Source organism: Oreochromis aureus, linkage group 9, assembly GCF_013358895.1.
Source record: "Oreochromis aureus strain Israel breed Guangdong linkage group 9, ZZ_aureus, whole genome shotgun sequence".
Taxonomy (NCBI): domain Eukaryota; kingdom Metazoa; phylum Chordata; class Actinopteri; order Cichliformes; family Cichlidae; genus Oreochromis; species Oreochromis aureus.
Genome location: NC_052950.1, coordinates 25,229,794 through 25,247,452, shown reverse-complemented (window position 1 = coordinate 25,247,452; position 17,659 = coordinate 25,229,794). Strand labels below are relative to the sequence as shown.

The window sequence follows — 17,659 nt, the reverse complement described above, 5'->3', positions numbered from 1 at the left end:
ATTTTTCTTCTTCTATGAACCAGAGACATTCAGTGGAAACCTACATTTTAACTGATTATTTTAAATTCGCAAACTTTGGAACAAATGAGGATTCTGAATATTAGTGACTATAAGTTTGTCTAACACTTCTGTCATCTGCCACATTAAATACCTTCTAACCTTGTTGGCTTTTCACCTCCAAATAATCAGATAGTATTTGTCAGGCTTTTGTTTTTGCACTTGCTTTTTCTTAGTTTGTTGTTTTTTTTTCTTTGTCTGCCTAGAGACCGGTCAGTGAACCCCTAGCAACCAATTACAACGATCAGTTATATAAAGGTTCAGCAGAAGAATGAAAAGAGATGACACAATTGTATAATGGATGTAACTTTAATTTATACAGAAGCTTTATAGTTTTTTAATTCCCCAAAATAGCTTGTTTCACTGATTATTGTAAATAAATAAACATTGTTCTGTTAATCAAATAATATCTTAAATGAATACATTAACGTGCTGATATAGGTTCCCATTTTTAAAGTACCAAATGAATATTTTAGATGTTAACTTATCATTTAAGTGAAAAATGTACTAAAATTGTGAAAAAATTATCTGGATTAAAAGGCCACAGAGTAATACAGGTAAACCAAGTAGTTTATATAAAATATTCAGGAAGGAAAACTCTAATGAACATCTGTATTAGACCTCAGTTACACTATACAGTTCTGATCTGTGTGGGTCATCTTGGAAATGTCGATTCCTTCTTCAATCAGCAGCTTTTTAGCATAATCCACAATTACTGTAGGCAAGGTGGGTGACCGTGATAAAATCCAGGCATAGCTGAAATGGAATCTCTCAAAGATGTCTGTGCAGGAGTACACTACAGAATAGGTGGTGTAGTCAGTCGACACAACCCAGTATGGAGAGTAGGGAAGAACTGGAAACCAAAAAAATCAAAGATACTCAGACAAAAATGAACAAAACAATACAATTTTCCATTTTAAGTTGACAGGCTGTAAAGAGAGAGATGTCTTCAATACATATTGTACATTTTTATGTAGGCATATTTGCTCCTCTCTTGGGGCAAAGCTTTTGGTCAGCGTAGACCATAATACTTTGATTTCATAACAACATTTTCAGAAAGACTTCATGTCAGATTTTTACTTATATAAATGGCAGTATAATCTACATGATGATGATTTGGGCATTCATTTGAATTTTTTTTTTTAAACAGGCTACAGTAAGAATAGTGATCACATGTTTGGTGTCACGGTTTTTTAATGTAAATACTACTGTTAGCATGCTAACATACGAGCAATGTTAGATTATTTATTCAACACCTTGTCCTAAAAAGTGCGAAAGTAAGCTTGTTATAGCCGAGACCAAGCAACAATTTCCAAATGAAAAATTAAGCCAATACAGACATGCCATACAACTTTTAAGAGCCTAATCATCCTTATGAGAATAAAAGGCGAGCCAAAAAAAGAAAAGAAGCAAAAACAGATAAAGAGAAAAAAGTTGATAAGATGGGTACTTACAAGATGTGAACTGGACTCCAAGCTTGGCTGGTTCTTTTGGTTCCATAACTTTGGCTGTCCCCTCTACAACCCACCTACTGCCATTCCTGAGACACACAAACATGTGCACAACATTATATATTAAAAGACTAATTATTTCCCAGAATTTTAAATCTACCACACAGACAACACAGTGGTACGAGTCTCCTTATCTAATCTGTCACACCAGCAGACAGACAGAATATGTGAAGTTAACGATACATTTTGCCCTGCTGAATCAGCATATGGTCCAATCCTTCATCACTTACAGTACGTTTAACACCTGAGAGTTCAGTACTCGCACAGTCCCATCTTCTCTCATAGAATAGTTTGCCTGGACGCACTCTCCTATTGCAAAGTAAGCAGGCAGCTTTGCAATCTCGTACCACTCTCCCAGGTACTGTAAACAAAGGCAAGCCATTAGTTCTATCAAACTCTTTATATACTGAGTATACATAGACAGTAAACCAAAAACATTATTCTATTTGTGCTCACCGGTTCAAGGGTGAAGTTGGACTGCAACTCTGGAGTAGAACAGGGACCCCAGTGAAAAGTCTGAGCCGAGATCACAGGGATCAGCAGGAGGAGAAGGTAGACAGGAGACATGGTTCCTTCAGGAGATCGGGGAAGATTACTTGACACAAGTGTGCCTAAAGCTCATCGTTTGTGTCCATTGTCTTATTAACAAGGTGGGGCTTATGTGCACGTCAGTACTGATTGGGCAACCCTTATGGCACACCAATCAAACAAAAATATGTCACTCACCAAGTTTTCAGACAACACACAACATCCTCGATTCCGACATGAAATAAGGTTGATCACCTTTTTTAAGAGAAATGATACACTATACACAAGCAACAAGGGTTGCAAGGGTTACAAAACAACCCACATTATTCTCAGACTTTTTTTATGACGTGTATTACTGAATAATGTTTTTATGCCTGTAATTGTTAAAGTAATGACTTGAAGGTAATGTGAAATTTTAGGAATCTCTTCATCTCTGTGTGTGGGCTTTCTATCTTTGCAGAAAATCACACAATGCTACACCTGTTCTTCTGGTTTCACACGAAAGCTTTCAGGAAGGTCTCTCCTTATGTTCAGCATTATGTAAATAACAAAGCTCAAAATATTTAAATTGGAATTTCAGGTTAGAAGGAAAGAAAAAGCTGTAAAAACATTGGTAAATTCCTATTTAGGACAAAAGAAAAAACTAATTAACACTTCAGAAAAATTAATCATTAAAAAAGCCAAATAAACATTCTTTATGGTGTAGTTTTAGTGCACTTCCCTTTGGTTAAAGCAATGAAGGCCTTCTTATCTGAGTTGTGTGCAGATATCTCATAGAAGTACGAGCTAAGTGAGTGAGCTCTTTGGACAAACTTTTCATAAACAGTCTATGGAAAAATACAAGATAGAATTCACATTACATCACTTACTGTACATTTCATCACGGATCACATGCCAGCATTTTGAAGACAATGTCTAAGATAAACAATGAGTCAGTACAGCCATGAAACATGCCTACACGTGGCCCATGAGTCACTGAGTCATGTGAAAACTTCATCTTGCGATTCAGTCACTTGTAGAACCACCTTTGGCAGCAATACCTTGAGTAATTATTTTCCATTTGATTTTATCAGTTGCTTGTGCAGAGTTTGAGCCCGCTCAAATCATCATCCCTCCATCACCAGTTTGCTTTGCAGTTTGTATAAGGTGTTGGTGCTGATATGTTGTGTTTGGTTTTCTCCAAATGTGGAGCTGTGGGTTTAGGACCAAACATCTTCATTGCGGTCTCATGTGTCCAAACGACATTGTTCAGGAGTCTTGGGCTTTGTTCAGAACCAACTTTGCAAACCTAAGCCATGCTTCCATGTTGTTTTTAAAGAAAAGAGGCTTTCTCCTGGCACCCGTTCCCAAAAAGTCCTATTAGTTCAGTCTTTTTTTTTCTTTCATGAACATTAACATTTAACATGCTAACTGTCATGTGAGGGCTGTGTGCAGGCAAGATAGGACCCAAAGAGCAGACGTTCAGAGACGAAAAGTAGACTAGAAGCAGCTTTATTGCTGAATACCATAACTAAACTGAAAATACCATAAACTAAACAGACAGGCTGGCAGACAAAACACACAGTACAGAATGAGGGTGTGGACGCTAACGACGCGACAACAAGCGGCCCGTAGAATTTGAATTGTAGCTCTTGGGTTTTTTGCAGTTTCTCTGAGCAATGCACAGTCTGGCTTTGGAGTGAATTTGCCACCCCTGAGAAGACCCTGTAAGAGTACAGTAAGTCACCGTAGGAGTACACTTGGTTTTTCACCTTCTTTTTCACTGCACAGTGTTGATGTTGTCACCCACTCATCAGTGAATTCTGATTAATTTCATCAGTATTTAAAGTTGCACAGAGAAAGATTTATTACATCGCTGTGAGTCACGACTGTATGTTCAATGGATTATTTCCAGTTCAAATGAAAAAAGTAGCTCTAATTTAAGTAGAACAGTTCCACAGTTTCTTTTTTGGTCCATCACCAAGAACAGCTTGATTTGCTCATTGTTGCAAATAATAAAAGATGCACTTTAGATAAAACAATGTTGCTATTTTCACTGACTAATTAGTATGCAAAACAATCACTTTTTACTGATGTAGTATTTTATTCTTTTTAAGAATATGTACTATATAAATTTTTGAATTCTCAAATGAACTTTATCTCAAAATATTACTTTAATCAATTCACTTTGTAATCAAATGAAAAATATAAAATGATGAAAACAACAATGAAAAAAGAAATCAATTAAATAAAAGGAAACAACAATGTAACAAACATTTTGTGATTTCATGGCTGGTATGATAAATAATTAGTTCTATAAACAGAAAAACTCTTTAATGAATGAACCTCTCTGTCGGTTCCTAAATATTTCCACAGTTCTGATATGTGGGAGTCATCTTGGAAATATTGATTCCTTTATCAGTTAGCAACTGTTTGGCATAATGCACCGTCTCTGGAGGCAGGGAGGGTGACCGTGCGAGAATCCAGGCGTAGTAAACATGGAATATGCGCAGAATGTCTGTGCAGGAGTACACAATGGTGTAGTTGGTGTAGTTTGTCTCCAGCACCCAGTATGGGCTATAGGGTGTAACTGGTAACAGAAAGCACAGCCACAGAAAGACAAAATAAAGACAATAACAAACTTTTATATGGGTGAGTTTGCAAATGATTTAAAAGCAGAATTGATGCAACATGATATACATTATTCCAAATACAAAGCCATAAAAAGTAAAATGACAAAGCCACTATATATGAGGTTTAATGATCCATACAGCTGCAGTGAGATCTTGGTCCACATTGCCCCTTTGCTGCATTTAGATGTCAAACAGAGCATACAGTGACACCTTTGGTCATCTCAGGATCATGTCTCCGATTTGAATTTGTTATCCTGCTGACTTGCTGACTAATGATCTCCAGCTTGCACTAAAGTGGTGTGTGTCCTAGTGTGAAGTGTTATGGATGGCACTTAGCACCTTGGCTGCAAATTGCAGCTCTGCACTATCATCCGATCCAAAAGGTGAATGAATTTGTTAGTTTTTTTTTTGTTTTTGTTTTTTAAACATGAATTTGCCAGCCAAACTTCAGGTTGTGAAATGGTATACCACTATATTTGATTACTCCTTCCATCTTTAATATTCAGTTTTTGCCATCTCTTGGTTGCTGGCATTCTCAAAGCCATAAATAAGTGGCACCAAATTGTTTCTGAGAGGTCACTGGCACTGAAACTACTTCCAGCTGTTCCCTTATTCACAAAGGGCTGCCACAGCAGCTGGTTCCACATGTCTGATTTGGCAGGTTTTTACACCAGTTGTTCATCCTGACACACCCCCAAACCCTCCTAGAATTAAACCACAAATCTTTTGCTTGCAAGGTGAATATTTAAACTACTACACTAAGGAACCACAATCTATCTCTACCAACACTACAGAGAATGATTTTATGGTCATTTTTAATGCAGTCCAATAGAAATGCCATCAGTTATGTACTTTTTTTGGCCTTTAATGATGATAGAGTACTTTATGATTTAAATGGGATGATAAGAAAATACTTACAATATGAGAAGGCGACTGCAAGCTTAGCTGGTTCTTGTGGGTCTGGAACCACAGCTGTCCCTTCTAAAAACTCCCTTTTACCACCCCTGAGACACACAGATACTGCATGAGTTCATCAAGCAAATTACTTGTTACCACAATCAATTACACCAAATTAGACAAAATCTCTTTCCTTTGTGCAAACTTCTGTCAACAACATTCAGCACAAGCAAGCACCCTGTGTCATTACAGCAAACGCCACATGAGGTGTGCCACCACCGAGCCTTCAGTCAACAGTTCAGGGTCACGATGTTAATCATGTCACTCAGGTTTCATTCTCCTCGTACAATACATGAGAAGAAAAGTGATTAGTGTACACGTTAAATCCACACCCTGAACTGCAGCCTGCAGGGAAATTTTTTTTAAAAAAATACCCGTCATTGTTGCCAATATTGAGGTTTGTTTGGTTTTTTTTTCTTTGTTTGTTTTTCAGTGATGTACAGATTGATACAGCGATTGATACAGTGTTTTTTTTTTTTTTTTTTATATATACAGTATATATATAAAATACACAGCTGCAGTATATTATATATATGTGTGTGTGTGTTGGGTGTGTGTATATATATATATATATATATATATATATATATATATATATATATATATATATATATATATATATATATATATATATATATATATATATATATATACATATATACATATATACATACATATACATATATATATATGTATATATATATATATATATATATATATATATATATATATATATATATATATAATGAATTCAAACAAGTTTAATACTTGATACATTCATATTCCATAAGTTTGTAGTACATGTACAATGACAATAAAGGAAGGGCTATTCTATTATATTTATAATGCAAAATATGATACTTGTGAGGACTCTAATGTATTGTAAGATTAATGGGATCTACGAGAGAAATTTAGTCATCCGTGCAAAAACATAATGAAAATCAATTGCCAGGTTATCACCTGTTATAATTAAAGTGGTGTTTTCCTTTAGCAAACCACAAGTTGCTTACTACTTACACAACCTGAGAGTTCAACACTCGGATGGTCCCATCTTTCCTTACGGAATAATTCGCTTCAATGCACTGTCCTCTGGCAAAAGAAGCGGGCAGCTTCTCAATCTCATACCACTTATCCAGGTACTGTAAATAAAGATGAGCCATCATTTCTGTACAGCTCTTTGCTTTGCTTACTTTGTATGTATGTATACAGAATACTGTTTGTGCTCACCAGCTGAAGGCTGAAGTTAGACTGCACCTTCGGAGTAGGGCAGGCACCAAAGCGAAAAGTCTGAGCCGAGATTGTGGGGACCAGCAGGAGGAGAAGGTAGACAGCAGACATGGTTCCTTTAGGATATGATAAGGTATGTTACACAAGAGTTGTGTTATTTTTTGTTTAGTCTCTCATGGAAGCTATTTTTGTCCAGACTTTTTTTTGTAACTGTATCAGCAACATTGACCTTATCTGAGGCAAGTGAGGCCTGGAGTTCTTTAAATGTTGTTCTGGGTTCTTTTGTGAGCTCCTGGGTGAGTCATTGATCTTGGACTAATTTAACCTGGGAAGATTCACCAGTGTTCCAAGTTTTCCTCATTTGTGGATAATGGTCTCAATGTGGCTTTGTAACCCTTTACAGACTGATGATGGCATGTCAATGACTTTGTTTCTCGTCTTCCGTTGGGTTGCTCTAGATCGAGCCATGATGTGTTGCTTTTCGAGATCTTTTAGCTGATTCTATTCAAGTAATTTCTTGATTGTCTGGATAATGCATCAAATCACCATTTAAAAACTGCATTTTGTATCTAATCAAGTTATCTTTAAATAATAATGAACTTTGTTTGCTGTGAAACATTTAAGTGTGACAAATGTGCAAAGTTAAGAAATCAGGAAGGGGCCAGATACTTTTTCACAGCACTGTATGTTCACATGAGTACTGATTGAATAACACTGATACAGGCAGCAAACAGCCGTGCCCCAGGTTTATAAGATATAAAGCAACAGAAGAAGAGATATAAGTGAAGCACTCTTAGGCTATTACTCAACGGTAAGTGAACACTTGACCAAAACTATTGACCCTAGATTATAAAACCTTTGTGTACACAGCTAGCTAACAGGCGGTACAATCTACACCTATTATTGAAAACTCTCATGATGTAAACAGCTGCACTAGCTAACATATTTTAAAGCATCTTCTTATGATAATTATTCTTATTGGTAATTGGTTTTGGCTTAAATGGCTGGCATTTACTACCAATAATTTTATCCTACAAAGGGAGCTTATGCAGGCAAGTACAGTGTTTTTGTGATTTTGGATGAATCAGTTTGAAAATTCTGAATCCATGTTGTCGATCACTAAATCACTGTGATTTTACTTTCCGCAATAATTAGTTAACACAACACAGCACACCTTTCAGCTTTCATGTATTTTGAAACTGTGTTTTTGTTTGTTTTTAGATCTGGAATGTAAAAATGCTTGCCTGTTTAAAAGTGCTGTGGGCTATAAATTATACCATCATGAAGATCACCACAAAAGGGTTCAAAAAAATTCATAGTGTATGACTGAGGTATATTTATTTATTTATTTCCCCCCCAAAACTAATTTAATTAACACAACTTAGTGGGCTACATATTGAACTTCTCAATATCCACCTGAGCTGACTTCTTTCCAACGTGGAGGAGTGGCGGCTTCGCTCCACTCAGTCTAGGCCAGAGAACCTAATAATCTCTCAAGTGTAATGAAAGGTTCAACCACAAAGAGGCAGTATTCTACTAGTATGTGTGCTTGATTTTTACAAGAACTGGGTTTGCTTAAAATAAGCAGGGATGTGTCATGTAAGAGTCAGGGCAGATTGAATGTTACCTTGACTTAAGGTGGTTTAAAAATAAAAAGTAATATTAGTGAGAGTCCAGCCCATGTGAGGTTCAGGGTATTGTTTTAACACAAAACAGCATGGCTGTTTTTAGTAGTTTAAAAGCTTTCAAAGTTAAGTAAATGTTTTAAACATAAGTGTTTTGCAAAAATAATTTAACTTTCAATGGTACGGGGGGGGGGGGAAGACACCATGTATTTACACAATACTTGCGTTTTTTTTGTAATTGTTTGGATTGTTTTATTTTTATTTTACTTGCGAACGTTCTGGATCTCTGCTGCTCGGTGTTTTTGTTTCGGAAAGCAAACAAGTTGTTTGTCGCACCTGTTCACCTGTTACACCTGTTCTTCTGGTGTCACGTAACAAATTCCTGTGGGACTCAGGTGCTGCTTCTTCTCAGTGCTATGTAACAAGAATACAAATATTTGAAATGTATCCAAAGACGGGATTTCAGAATATTATTAAAGAAAAATCTACGATTTCACAGTAAACTCTCATCTAAGACAACGGAAGGTTAAACCAAACAGAAAAAAGAAGATCAAACCGTAGAAAATACTGTTTTGTTTTGTTATCTAAAAATTGAATAAATAATAATTTAAAAAAAAAAAAACACTTAATAAACGCATGCCATCTTCCACTTTCAGATAGGTGCTCTTTTCGTTTCGTTTATTAAAGTAAATAACAATTTCTTACCTGAGCTGTGCACGGGTGTCCGGTCAGGTGGAGGCTTGCATAAAGTGAATGTCTCAGCTCTGCGGAAACAACACGTTCTCGCCTTGACGTTACGTCAGGAGAAGCAGAGCTTTTACTTTCTCGGCAGAAAGGCAAACTTGTGCGTTTTCATGTGGAAAGACCGCGAGAATTGTGCATAGTGGTTCATGGTTATTACGTTCTTTGATGATTTGACGCAAAGATGGCTTCGGTTTTTTTGTTTGTTTGTTTGTTTTTGCAAAAATAAAAAAAAAATATTAATAAAGCAAAATAAGCGAATTGTCTTGTTATGTCAGTTAAATGATCCATTCAGACCCCACAGGGTTGATGTTGTCAGCTCACCACAGAGCTCTTATTCGCTTCTTCCCCTCAATGGAGTTTACTTTTATTTATTTTGAATTGTTCAACACGCTTATGTATGCTGATTACGAAAGTCTGAGGCTCATCAGCCAACACCCAATTATGTCACTGAGAAACAGGAAGTATAGAGTTGCCATGGATACCGTGGGTACTGCCGTACTGTAATTGGAAACGACATTTAATAGGCGATGATTTATTTATTTATTTACAACAAATATCAAGAAACGAGCGAGATTTGTGTCATTTTTATCTGCGTCCTAAACTCCAGCCTTCTAATTCTAGTTTTTAAAAAAGAAGAAAGAAAAAAAAAACATCTTGAGAAAACAAAGTCCATCTGACTCTAGTAAAAATGAGTAAAATAAAAAAGAAATTCTTCAGGAGCAGTTTAATCCTCTAAACCCGTCTTTATGCTGTTTTTGTTCAGTCACATAAGTATAAATTTTTAACTAGCCAAGTATGACAGGATAATAGCACCCATTCAAACCTTTACTCGCAGCTCTGATCATTACAAAATCAGAAAGCTAAGTAGTATCCTTTGCATTTTCATTCATTCATTTAGCTCTTCTGTTTTACTTGTTGAACTTCGTGCTCCACAGTTTCACGTTCCTATTAGTTCGTCTCAACTAATAATGAGAGAGAAAACAAAAAGGTCAGAAAAGGAAAGTAGTTCTTTTCAGAAGAAAAAAAAGATAGAAAAATCAAAGGAATTAATATTCAACAGATCCTTTTGGTTTACTGTGCATCTTATCCTACAACTTCATTCTGTTTTATTCTGCAGGATTAAGTCATATAAAAGATTCAAGAATAAAAATATAAAACTATCCATTCCTATTTTTAAAAGATACAACCTTTAATATGATAATAATTCCTGTGGCTAATTATTTAACTGAATTTTAGCAGTACGTCTCAGGTTTTCTGCATTTTTAAGAAACGTTACTGTAGAAAATGAAAGCAATCTGTCAGCATGACTCTCTGACATTAAATATTAAGAATTAATTTATAAAAGTACAGGGAAAAGTCCCGGTAGCTCACATTGAGCCAGAACAGCGACCACTGATTTTGGTATTAAATAAATAAAAACTGAAAAAGGAAAAGGAAACATTGGAGAAAACATGTTGTTTCTTGATAAAGTTTGTTTACACAAGCCTTTGTTTAAAATAATTTTTTTATCTTCTTTTTAAAACTTTTTCTGCAACCTAGACATCCACATTACTCATACTCTCATTACACATACATAGGGCTTTGGGGGTGTGCACGTTATACAGCATCCAGAGGATGGTCTGTGTATTCAAACCCACCTCTGGCGCCGGTGCCCAACCCTTTATTTTATGTGCATGTAGACACTGAGAGTTTTCGGGAGGCGCCATACTGCTCTCTGGCAGGAAGCACCATGCCCTCCCATGTTTTAAATGCACTTTAGAACAGCACACAGCAATACTACATATGCGGGCGGAGGGAGGTTTGGGGTCTTCACTCACCCCCGTTCTCTGTTAACCGTCAGGGTGGGGGGGCTAGGAAGAGGTGTTGGCAGTCCGATTGGGGTCTGGGATGCGGGGCCTCCCTGCCACTTCAGATACGGGGGCGGTCTGCTTGCCTCCACCCCAGGGAAAAGGGTTACATCTCCTGGGTCTAGGTTCGGTTTGCCCCTCTGGGGGCGAGGGTACCTGGACCTAGGGTATAAAGTATGTTTGGGGAGTGTGATTTAGTGTACAGTGTCTATCTCCACGTCGGGTGAGTGCCGAGTATTTGTTTATGTGTATATGGGGGTGGGAATGCACGTTTTTGTCTGTGTGTGCCTGTACATCTGTGTCTATATGTCAGGTATGGACTGGTTCTTATATAGCGCTTTTCTACTCTTCTGAGCACTCAAAGCGCTTTATACAACTTGTGCATTCACCCATTCACACCCATTCGCACAAGCACATTTTTCCTAGGTGCTTTCTAACTGACATTCACACACATTCATACTCCGATGGATGCATCGGAGAGCAATTTGGGGTTAGTATCTTGCCCAAGGATATTTGGCATGCAGACTAGGGGAAGCCAGGAATCGAACCACCAACCTTCCGATCAGTAGATGACCTGCTCTACCACCTGAGCTACAGCCACCCCCCAGGTCGGGTCTTCCGAATCCACCTTTCTGGGAACATCTCAGGCCCTACAAGGTATGGAAGCCTATCTTCCCTCACTACACTCCCTGCCGGTGGCTGATGCCCTCAGACGTCGGTGTGTTGGTGGTTCTTGGTGTATGTGCCGGCTCACTTCTGGTGGCTGCTTGGTGGGGCCTGGCACCTGTGGCCCGGCTGGGCCCCTTCCAGGGGGTGGGGGACACTCAGGCCTCTGGGCCTGGGCTCGGTCCTCTCTGGCACAGCTGGCTGCTGGCAGAGCCCGCGGGCACGTCACTGCAATCCCCTCTGGCCTCTGCTCCATGGCTCCTGGGTGAACCCTCGTCTGGGGCTCTCCTCAACCTCAACTCTTCCCAGGAGGGTCACATGGTAGACCCTCTGATGGTCCAACTTGGGTTCTCGTACTCTGGGGCCTCTGGATGTCTGTGGCCTGGATCTCCTCCATGCCTGCTTCATGCCCTGGTCGATGGGGCTATGGCTCCCCTCACTCTCTAGCAGATCGTTACGTGGAGAAACCTTTTCAATACAAGCGCGCTGATCCACAGAGTTGTGCACACAGGTGTACACACAGGTGTTCACAGACACAAACTACACCTTTCTTGGCTGCTACCTCAAAGCACATTGTGCGCTGTCGATCTTGCGTGCTGCACAATAACATTTAATATTTAGTATCTACTGTTTTAGCTGGTTTATTGTGATGGTGTTGTGTTTATTATGTTGCTCTTTTTTGTTTGTTTTCTCTTCTGTTTTTATTCTGATGGTGATCCAGGTGATTTTTTTCCTCCCCCCCTTTCTCACTCTCTTCTCCCATCTATTTTTCTTTCTCTCCCTGTCTTTCTTTCATTCTTTCTCCCTGTCCTATCCCTCAGTCGTGTCTGTCCCATCTGTAACAACCGAAAATAAAATAAATACATAATAATAAAAAAGATCAATCAAATGGACCAATATGGCAAGGCCATAATGATCCACTTGTTAAAAGTAAATCCACTAGGCATCTCTCTTGGACTTCAGACAATAATTCTGATGGCTAAAGATCCAAACTGGACAGGAAAATAAATAACTAAATAAATAAATAAAACTTACAGATATTTGGGGGATTTTTTTGCTTTTTTTCTCTGCCTTTCAGTTTCATTCTTGTCACTTTCTGGGTGCGGCTTCACTGCGGAGTCCTGGTTGTAATTTGCATATAATTTGCTAACTGAAAAAACTTTCTCATGGATTGTTCGAGTTTAGGTGGAGGTCCCAAGACAGCAAGTAATGTGTTTTTCTTGGCTCTTTCTTATTGCTTAGTGCTGGACTGGTTTAAAAAAGCTTACTCTTAACTAGCTTATTAGTTGCATACCCGTTTGACAAACAGCCACAAGACTAGCTAAATCTTATTAGCTTGCTGTCTTTCCTGCCATGCTCTTAACAGCTAGGAGTTAGAGGCTAGCAGTACTGCTGTTACACAGGCATCCTAAACACAAAATATTCAGCAGTCAAACATCACAGGAAATTTTAATAGTAAACGGTGGAAAAACAGGAAGTTTTCTCTTTACCCTATTACTTAATTACTTTTGTGTAGTATGAGTGGCCACTGATGAGGTCTTTATCAACAGGAAAAGTTGTAAAACCCTCCTTCACATTTTCCAAAGCCTTTCTTTCTGTGGGCTGATTCTAGCCCCTGAGCCTCTGGTTTGCCACCCTAATTAGGAGTTTTGTTATTAAACAGGAAAACGACAAACTTTGGCTGTAAATTACGAGCACAGTAAGTTAAATATTCAGCACGAACTCCTTTTTGTGTCAGTTATTTGTTTATTTCTGCAACTATTTCTGCTTCATATTGTTTACTGCACATTTGAACTGCTGGCATCTCAGATTTCTATTTAAACTTCTTGCAATGAGGCAAAATTTTAAATCCTGAAGGCATCAAAATTAAGAAACATTTGTCTACGATCCCTGTCAGTTTCCCCCCATCTGTTTAAAGCAGGAAAGTAAGCCAAGAGATCATTGTATACTCCTGAGCTTTGAAGCTGGTGTTGCATTACAACAGCTGTCATGATTGTTGTGATTGAAATCAGGCTGTTGTAATATTTCAACGTGATGCAAGCATACAAATCTGAAGAGCAGCACAGCTTTGATAAAAACATATGCGATTTATTGTAATAAATATATTTATTACAATAAATCTGGTCTATTATTCTTCCCAGATGTTTTCTGAGAATAATAACAATGACGCCAAAGAGACGAGGGTCTAAATAAAGATTATTTATTTCCAGTGTTTGTTGAGGGGAGGAGGTGGTGTTGCACCCATGTTTTTCTGTAAACACGGGCGAGATGTTCACTCTTCAGCAAACATTGTCTCATGCAGTTTCAAATATAAAATTTGTTTTCTCCCAGCTTTTTAAAGCGCCCGTTCCATTTTACTGCAAAACCCGGGGGGGTGGAAAACTGAAATAAAACTATAATGAAACATTACCGCGATAAAAATCTGATGTTGCTCCGATGCTGCTGTGAGTTTAACTAAAAACAGGATAAAATCTGGAATGCCTGTGAGGTTAAAAGAAAAAACACGACCCTCCTCATGTTTCCAACCGTCCATAAAAACAGTTTAAAAACAAAACAAATAAAAGAGGCACTTTTTTTTGTATGTAAAAACTCACTTTTTGGACTATAACTTCACAAAACTACTGTACCAAGCATTACATACTGTAGTATCAGCATTTCATTACTGTTTTCTCAGTCTTTTATTTCATAAAACTATAATAATCCCCCAGTTCCTCAAGCTAATATCTGGCTGTTGTGAGTGTGCTGTGAAAAAACAAAATAAAACAACAAGAAACAGACAAAGAAAAAAACTAAACTTCCCACAGCACTCAGCTCAGAAAGCAGCCCTCAGTTACTTCCACGTACTTCAAGTACAGCCGAGAAAAACACAGACATGTCGTTTTGAAAAAGACAGTATTGTCACAAGCAACTCGTGTTAGTCCAAAAAGAGTAATACATTCTTCATACCGCTCCAAAGAGGAAGAACTGAGTCATGATTCCTTATTTAAAAAAACTCTTGCACCTGCTTTCTTCAGTAATACTCAAGTTGACCCTTATATTTGTCATCGTGTCCTATTAAAGTCACATTCTTGCACTCGTTGGGTTCGATCCTACAGGAGAAAAGTCTGTTTTTGTTTCCATGTCTGAGTTACACACATTAGACATCTCTTCAGTCGAATTCCAGTAACAATCATAATAAGTATGTACAGTAGATACATAAAGTATACTTTGTAGAAAAAATATTGTGCAGTAACCTCAGCTAAAATACCCACATTCATACACGTACACATTCATCCCGGTTTTGTTTTTTGTTTTCCGTTTCACAGATACTGGTAGAACCGTGAGCGGACAACTTGCGCTCCAGAGAGTTTGTGTGGGTGAGCGTCGTCCCCTAAGGAGCCTTTGTTTTTGCTTTGCAGCCCTCTGCCGTTAATGTGCTCCCCGGCTGGAGGCTGCTCCCCGGCTGGAGGCTGAGCCCCAGGGGAGTCCGAAGGCGGTGGAGGTGGAGGTCTTTCGGGAGGTCTTTCTTCATGCACTTCTGCGTGATCATCCTCAGGCACCGCTTTGGGCGCAACCTCGACGCTTGGCTCGGAGCCTCTGCTTTGCTCCCTCGCAATCCAGTCCCGAATGGATAAGTCCTGAGAGGAGCATCTAGGCTTCAGGCGGTCCAGAGCTGAGAGTTCGGCCGCCTGGTCCACCCCACCCTGCTCCCGCCAGTCGTTGATGATTGCCAGCTCTGCGAAGTCTCTCTGCCCGCCCATGGTGTGCCTCCGTCGGATGTTCTTTTTCTTACTGCGACCATCCGGAGATCGGTTCTTCTGAGTAAACATGTCATCAGCGGACGTTCGTAGCCTAAACTTGAGCCTCTCTGTGATCTTAAGGTGCCAGGCTGGTTCGGATCGCTCCGACTCACTGCGCGAAGAAGAGCTGAGGCTGCTTGTGGATCGGCCCTTTTTCATCACCTCCAGGACTCGAGACAGCCGGCTGGAAGACTCCACCCTGCCCTCGCTGCGCTCCCCGCTACCAGTAGCCCCTTCCACTGATGATTCACTGTCTGTTTTCTGTTTCAGGGACCACCTTCTTGAGAGGGTATCACACTCAATCATGCGGTGTGTTGGGAAGAGCCGCCGTGCTTCCAGTTTTGGTGAGGTGCCCCCTTCGATAGCACTGCCCCCTTTGGCCTCGGCCTTTTCTTGACTTTGCGTTGGGCAGGGTGTGGACTGGCTGCTGCCGCCGCCTGGAGCAAAAACTGGAAAGTCGCTCTCGCTGTCTGTCTCCATCGGTCGTCCCTCGCTGATGAGCTCACTGCGCTCATCATCTGCCTCCTCACCACCCTGCAGCTCTGGACTGAGCGCGCTTGACTCCGCTCCAGTCAGGAACGTGATAGAGGAGGTGGTGGAGTAGTCAGAGGTGATAGAGCTCACCTCTGCACCAGCGGACGCCCCTGCACCTGCTCCCAGAGTGACTCCTGCTGGCAGATCAGGGGACACTCCTGCAGTCCATTTTTTTGGTCTGGATCGTGGCACTGATGCTCCAGAGCTCATGGTCCCAAGGTCTGAGGTGTTTTCATCGAGCTGGGACGGAGGGTCTGACAATGAGGATTTTCCCTGAGGAGCTGTTTGGTAGCTGATGTTGGGAGAGTTGGAAATCTTTGGGGAAGGTGAAGGTGAGGAGCGTCTGGGGGTAATCTTCTCCCTCAGGAATAAGGAGTGTCGGTGCTCTCTCTTAGCTTTAGGTGTGAGCTCCACTGTCCTCCCATTCTCCTTCCTCTCTTCTGTCCGTGCTTGCTGCTTTGTGCTGGGTTTGGTGTTAGGGCTGGGACGAGTCTCACCCTGTGCCTCGGTCTGCTGGTTTGGCTTCTGGGCAAGGATTTCCTTCTTGAGGAATACAGAATCCAGATCATCGTCTGAGCTGCTAGGCTGCGGCTTCTCCCTTGACTTCTTTCTTTTGCGGCTGGCTACAGCAAAGATGGAGGAGACCAGGAGGTCTCTGCTGCACTGATCCTTCCCTGAGGAACCCTGCACAGAGGACAGGAGAACAGAAAGAGAGGGCAGAAGAAGAATAAAATGAGCACTGCTGAATCTAAGAAACACAAAAGACAACGCATAAACTTTTAACCCCAACCCCCTTCCTCAAGTCTATACTCCACCTGTTCCCATGAAGCACCAGACAAACAAGTAGACAGAAAGAGGGACATTAGCAGCATCATAAACAGGGAGCACAGTACTGATTCATGCCGGCTTTAAAGCAGAAGCAGGAGAAGCAGCAGCAGCACAGCATGAACTGAAGCGCGGCTAAACTCTGCCATGACTGCCGAGAAGCTGAAGAGGAGGAGCCGGGAACAGCAGTGCAATGATGGAAAGCATCTGCCTTTTTTTTCTCCTACATCCTAACAAGCTGTTGAACACTCCCAAGTTCCTCAGCCACAAGTTTTAAATCCAGGGTGTCCCCGAGAAGGACTTCTATGAGCGATTTTAAACCTTTAAAATCACGAAAGACTTGATGCACAGCAGCCTTTATGGCTCCAACTCGCTAACCATGGAAATTGTTTAGTTTTCACTGTGGATGTGAGGGTCAAATAATGCGTGGTGGTCACAGCACTGAGAATACACGATGGTCCTCATTCACTTGTATGTCCAGACAAATGTTCTTGGAAAAAGTGTGTACTCACAGAGTTACCATCAGATTCATAGTGAACTTTTTTTTGAAGTATACTTTTTTGTTAATCACTAGGACAAAGATTTTCCCAGAAAATACTGAGAAAGCAATGAAGTTGCTCTAAAATGGAACACTTGCAAAAAAAGAAGACTTTTGTGAATGAAGGCCGGAAGCGGCACACCTCCTCCTCGGGTAAACTGAGAGAGCTGGGCTGCAATAACAGATATGGAATCCTTTGAATCACAACT

At 40.0% G+C, this 17,659-nt stretch overlaps 3 protein-coding genes across 7 annotated transcripts in view; all 3 read right to left on the bottom strand.

Moving 5' to 3' along the window:
- Positions 1 to 350: 350 nt before the first annotated feature.
- LOC116324450 (apolipoprotein D-like) lies at positions 351 to 2,197 on the bottom strand. The gene is made up of 4 exons (XM_031745044.2): positions 2,025 to 2,197; positions 1,799 to 1,929; positions 1,512 to 1,597; positions 351 to 910 (listed from the first exon to the last, which is right to left on the bottom strand). The coding sequence occupies exons 1-4, from the start codon at positions 2,133 to 2,135 to the stop codon at positions 684 to 686; spliced, it is 555 nt and encodes a 184-aa protein (XP_031600904.2). The 5' UTR covers positions 2,136 to 2,197; the 3' UTR covers positions 351 to 683.
- A 1,374-nt stretch (positions 2,198 to 3,571) lies between these two features.
- On the bottom strand, positions 3,572 to 9,500 carry LOC116324444 (apolipoprotein D-like). 2 transcript variants are annotated; one of them, XM_031745035.2, is made up of 6 exons: positions 9,223 to 9,500; positions 8,862 to 8,931; positions 6,893 to 7,008; positions 6,683 to 6,804; positions 5,627 to 5,712; positions 3,572 to 4,665 (listed from the first exon to the last, which is right to left on the bottom strand). In XM_031745035.2, the coding sequence occupies exons 3-6, from the start codon at positions 7,001 to 7,003 to the stop codon at positions 4,436 to 4,438; spliced, it is 549 nt and encodes a 182-aa protein (XP_031600895.2). In that variant the 5' UTR covers positions 7,004 to 7,008; positions 8,862 to 8,931; positions 9,223 to 9,500; the 3' UTR covers positions 3,572 to 4,435. The 2 variants fall into 2 exon arrangements, with proteins under 2 accessions (XP_031600895.2, XP_031600896.2); XM_031745036.2 differs by having other exon boundaries at positions 8,854 to 8,931; positions 9,223 to 9,499.
- A 4,458-nt stretch (positions 9,501 to 13,958) lies between these two features.
- The window catches only part of LOC116324428 (rho GTPase-activating protein 21-like), a 99,384-nt gene continuing 95,683 nt past the window's right edge, over positions 13,959 to 17,659 (bottom strand). For all 4 annotated transcript variants that reach the window (XM_039617526.1, XM_039617524.1, XM_039617525.1 and 1 more), the window contains one exon: positions 13,959 to 16,771. In XM_039617526.1, coding sequence (XP_039473460.1) covers positions 15,074 to 16,771 — 1,698 coding nt within the window. In that variant the 3' untranslated portion in view covers positions 13,959 to 15,073. The remainder of the gene's footprint in view (positions 16,772 to 17,659) is intronic.

What these genes read in the sequence shown, in the direction of transcription:
- LOC116324450 (XM_031745044.2), bottom strand. Translation starts at nt 2,135, where the DNA reads ATGTCTCCTGTCTACCTTCTCCTCCTGCTGATCCCTGTGATCTCGGCT. An exon ending in CCAACTTCACCCTTGAACCG is followed by an intron (nt 1,930 to 2,024) that starts GTGAGCACAAAT and finishes CTTTGTTTACAG; the next exon opens with TACCTGGGAGAGTGGTACGA. An exon ending in TGGAGTCCAGTTCACATCTT is followed by an intron (nt 911 to 1,511) that starts GTAAGTACCCAT and finishes TTTGGTTTCCAG; the next exon opens with TTCTTCCCTACTCTCCATAC.
- LOC116324444 (XM_031745035.2), bottom strand. Translation starts at nt 7,003, where the DNA reads ATGTCTGCTGTCTACCTTCTCCTCCTGCTGGTCCCCACAATCTCGGCT. An exon ending in CTAACTTCAGCCTTCAGCTG is followed by an intron (nt 6,805 to 6,892) that starts GTGAGCACAAAC and finishes CTTTATTTACAG; the next exon opens with TACCTGGATAAGTGGTATGA. An exon ending in TGCAGTCGCCTTCTCATATT is followed by an intron (nt 4,666 to 5,626) that starts GTAAGTATTTTC and finishes TTCTGTTACCAG; the next exon opens with TTACACCCTATAGCCCATAC.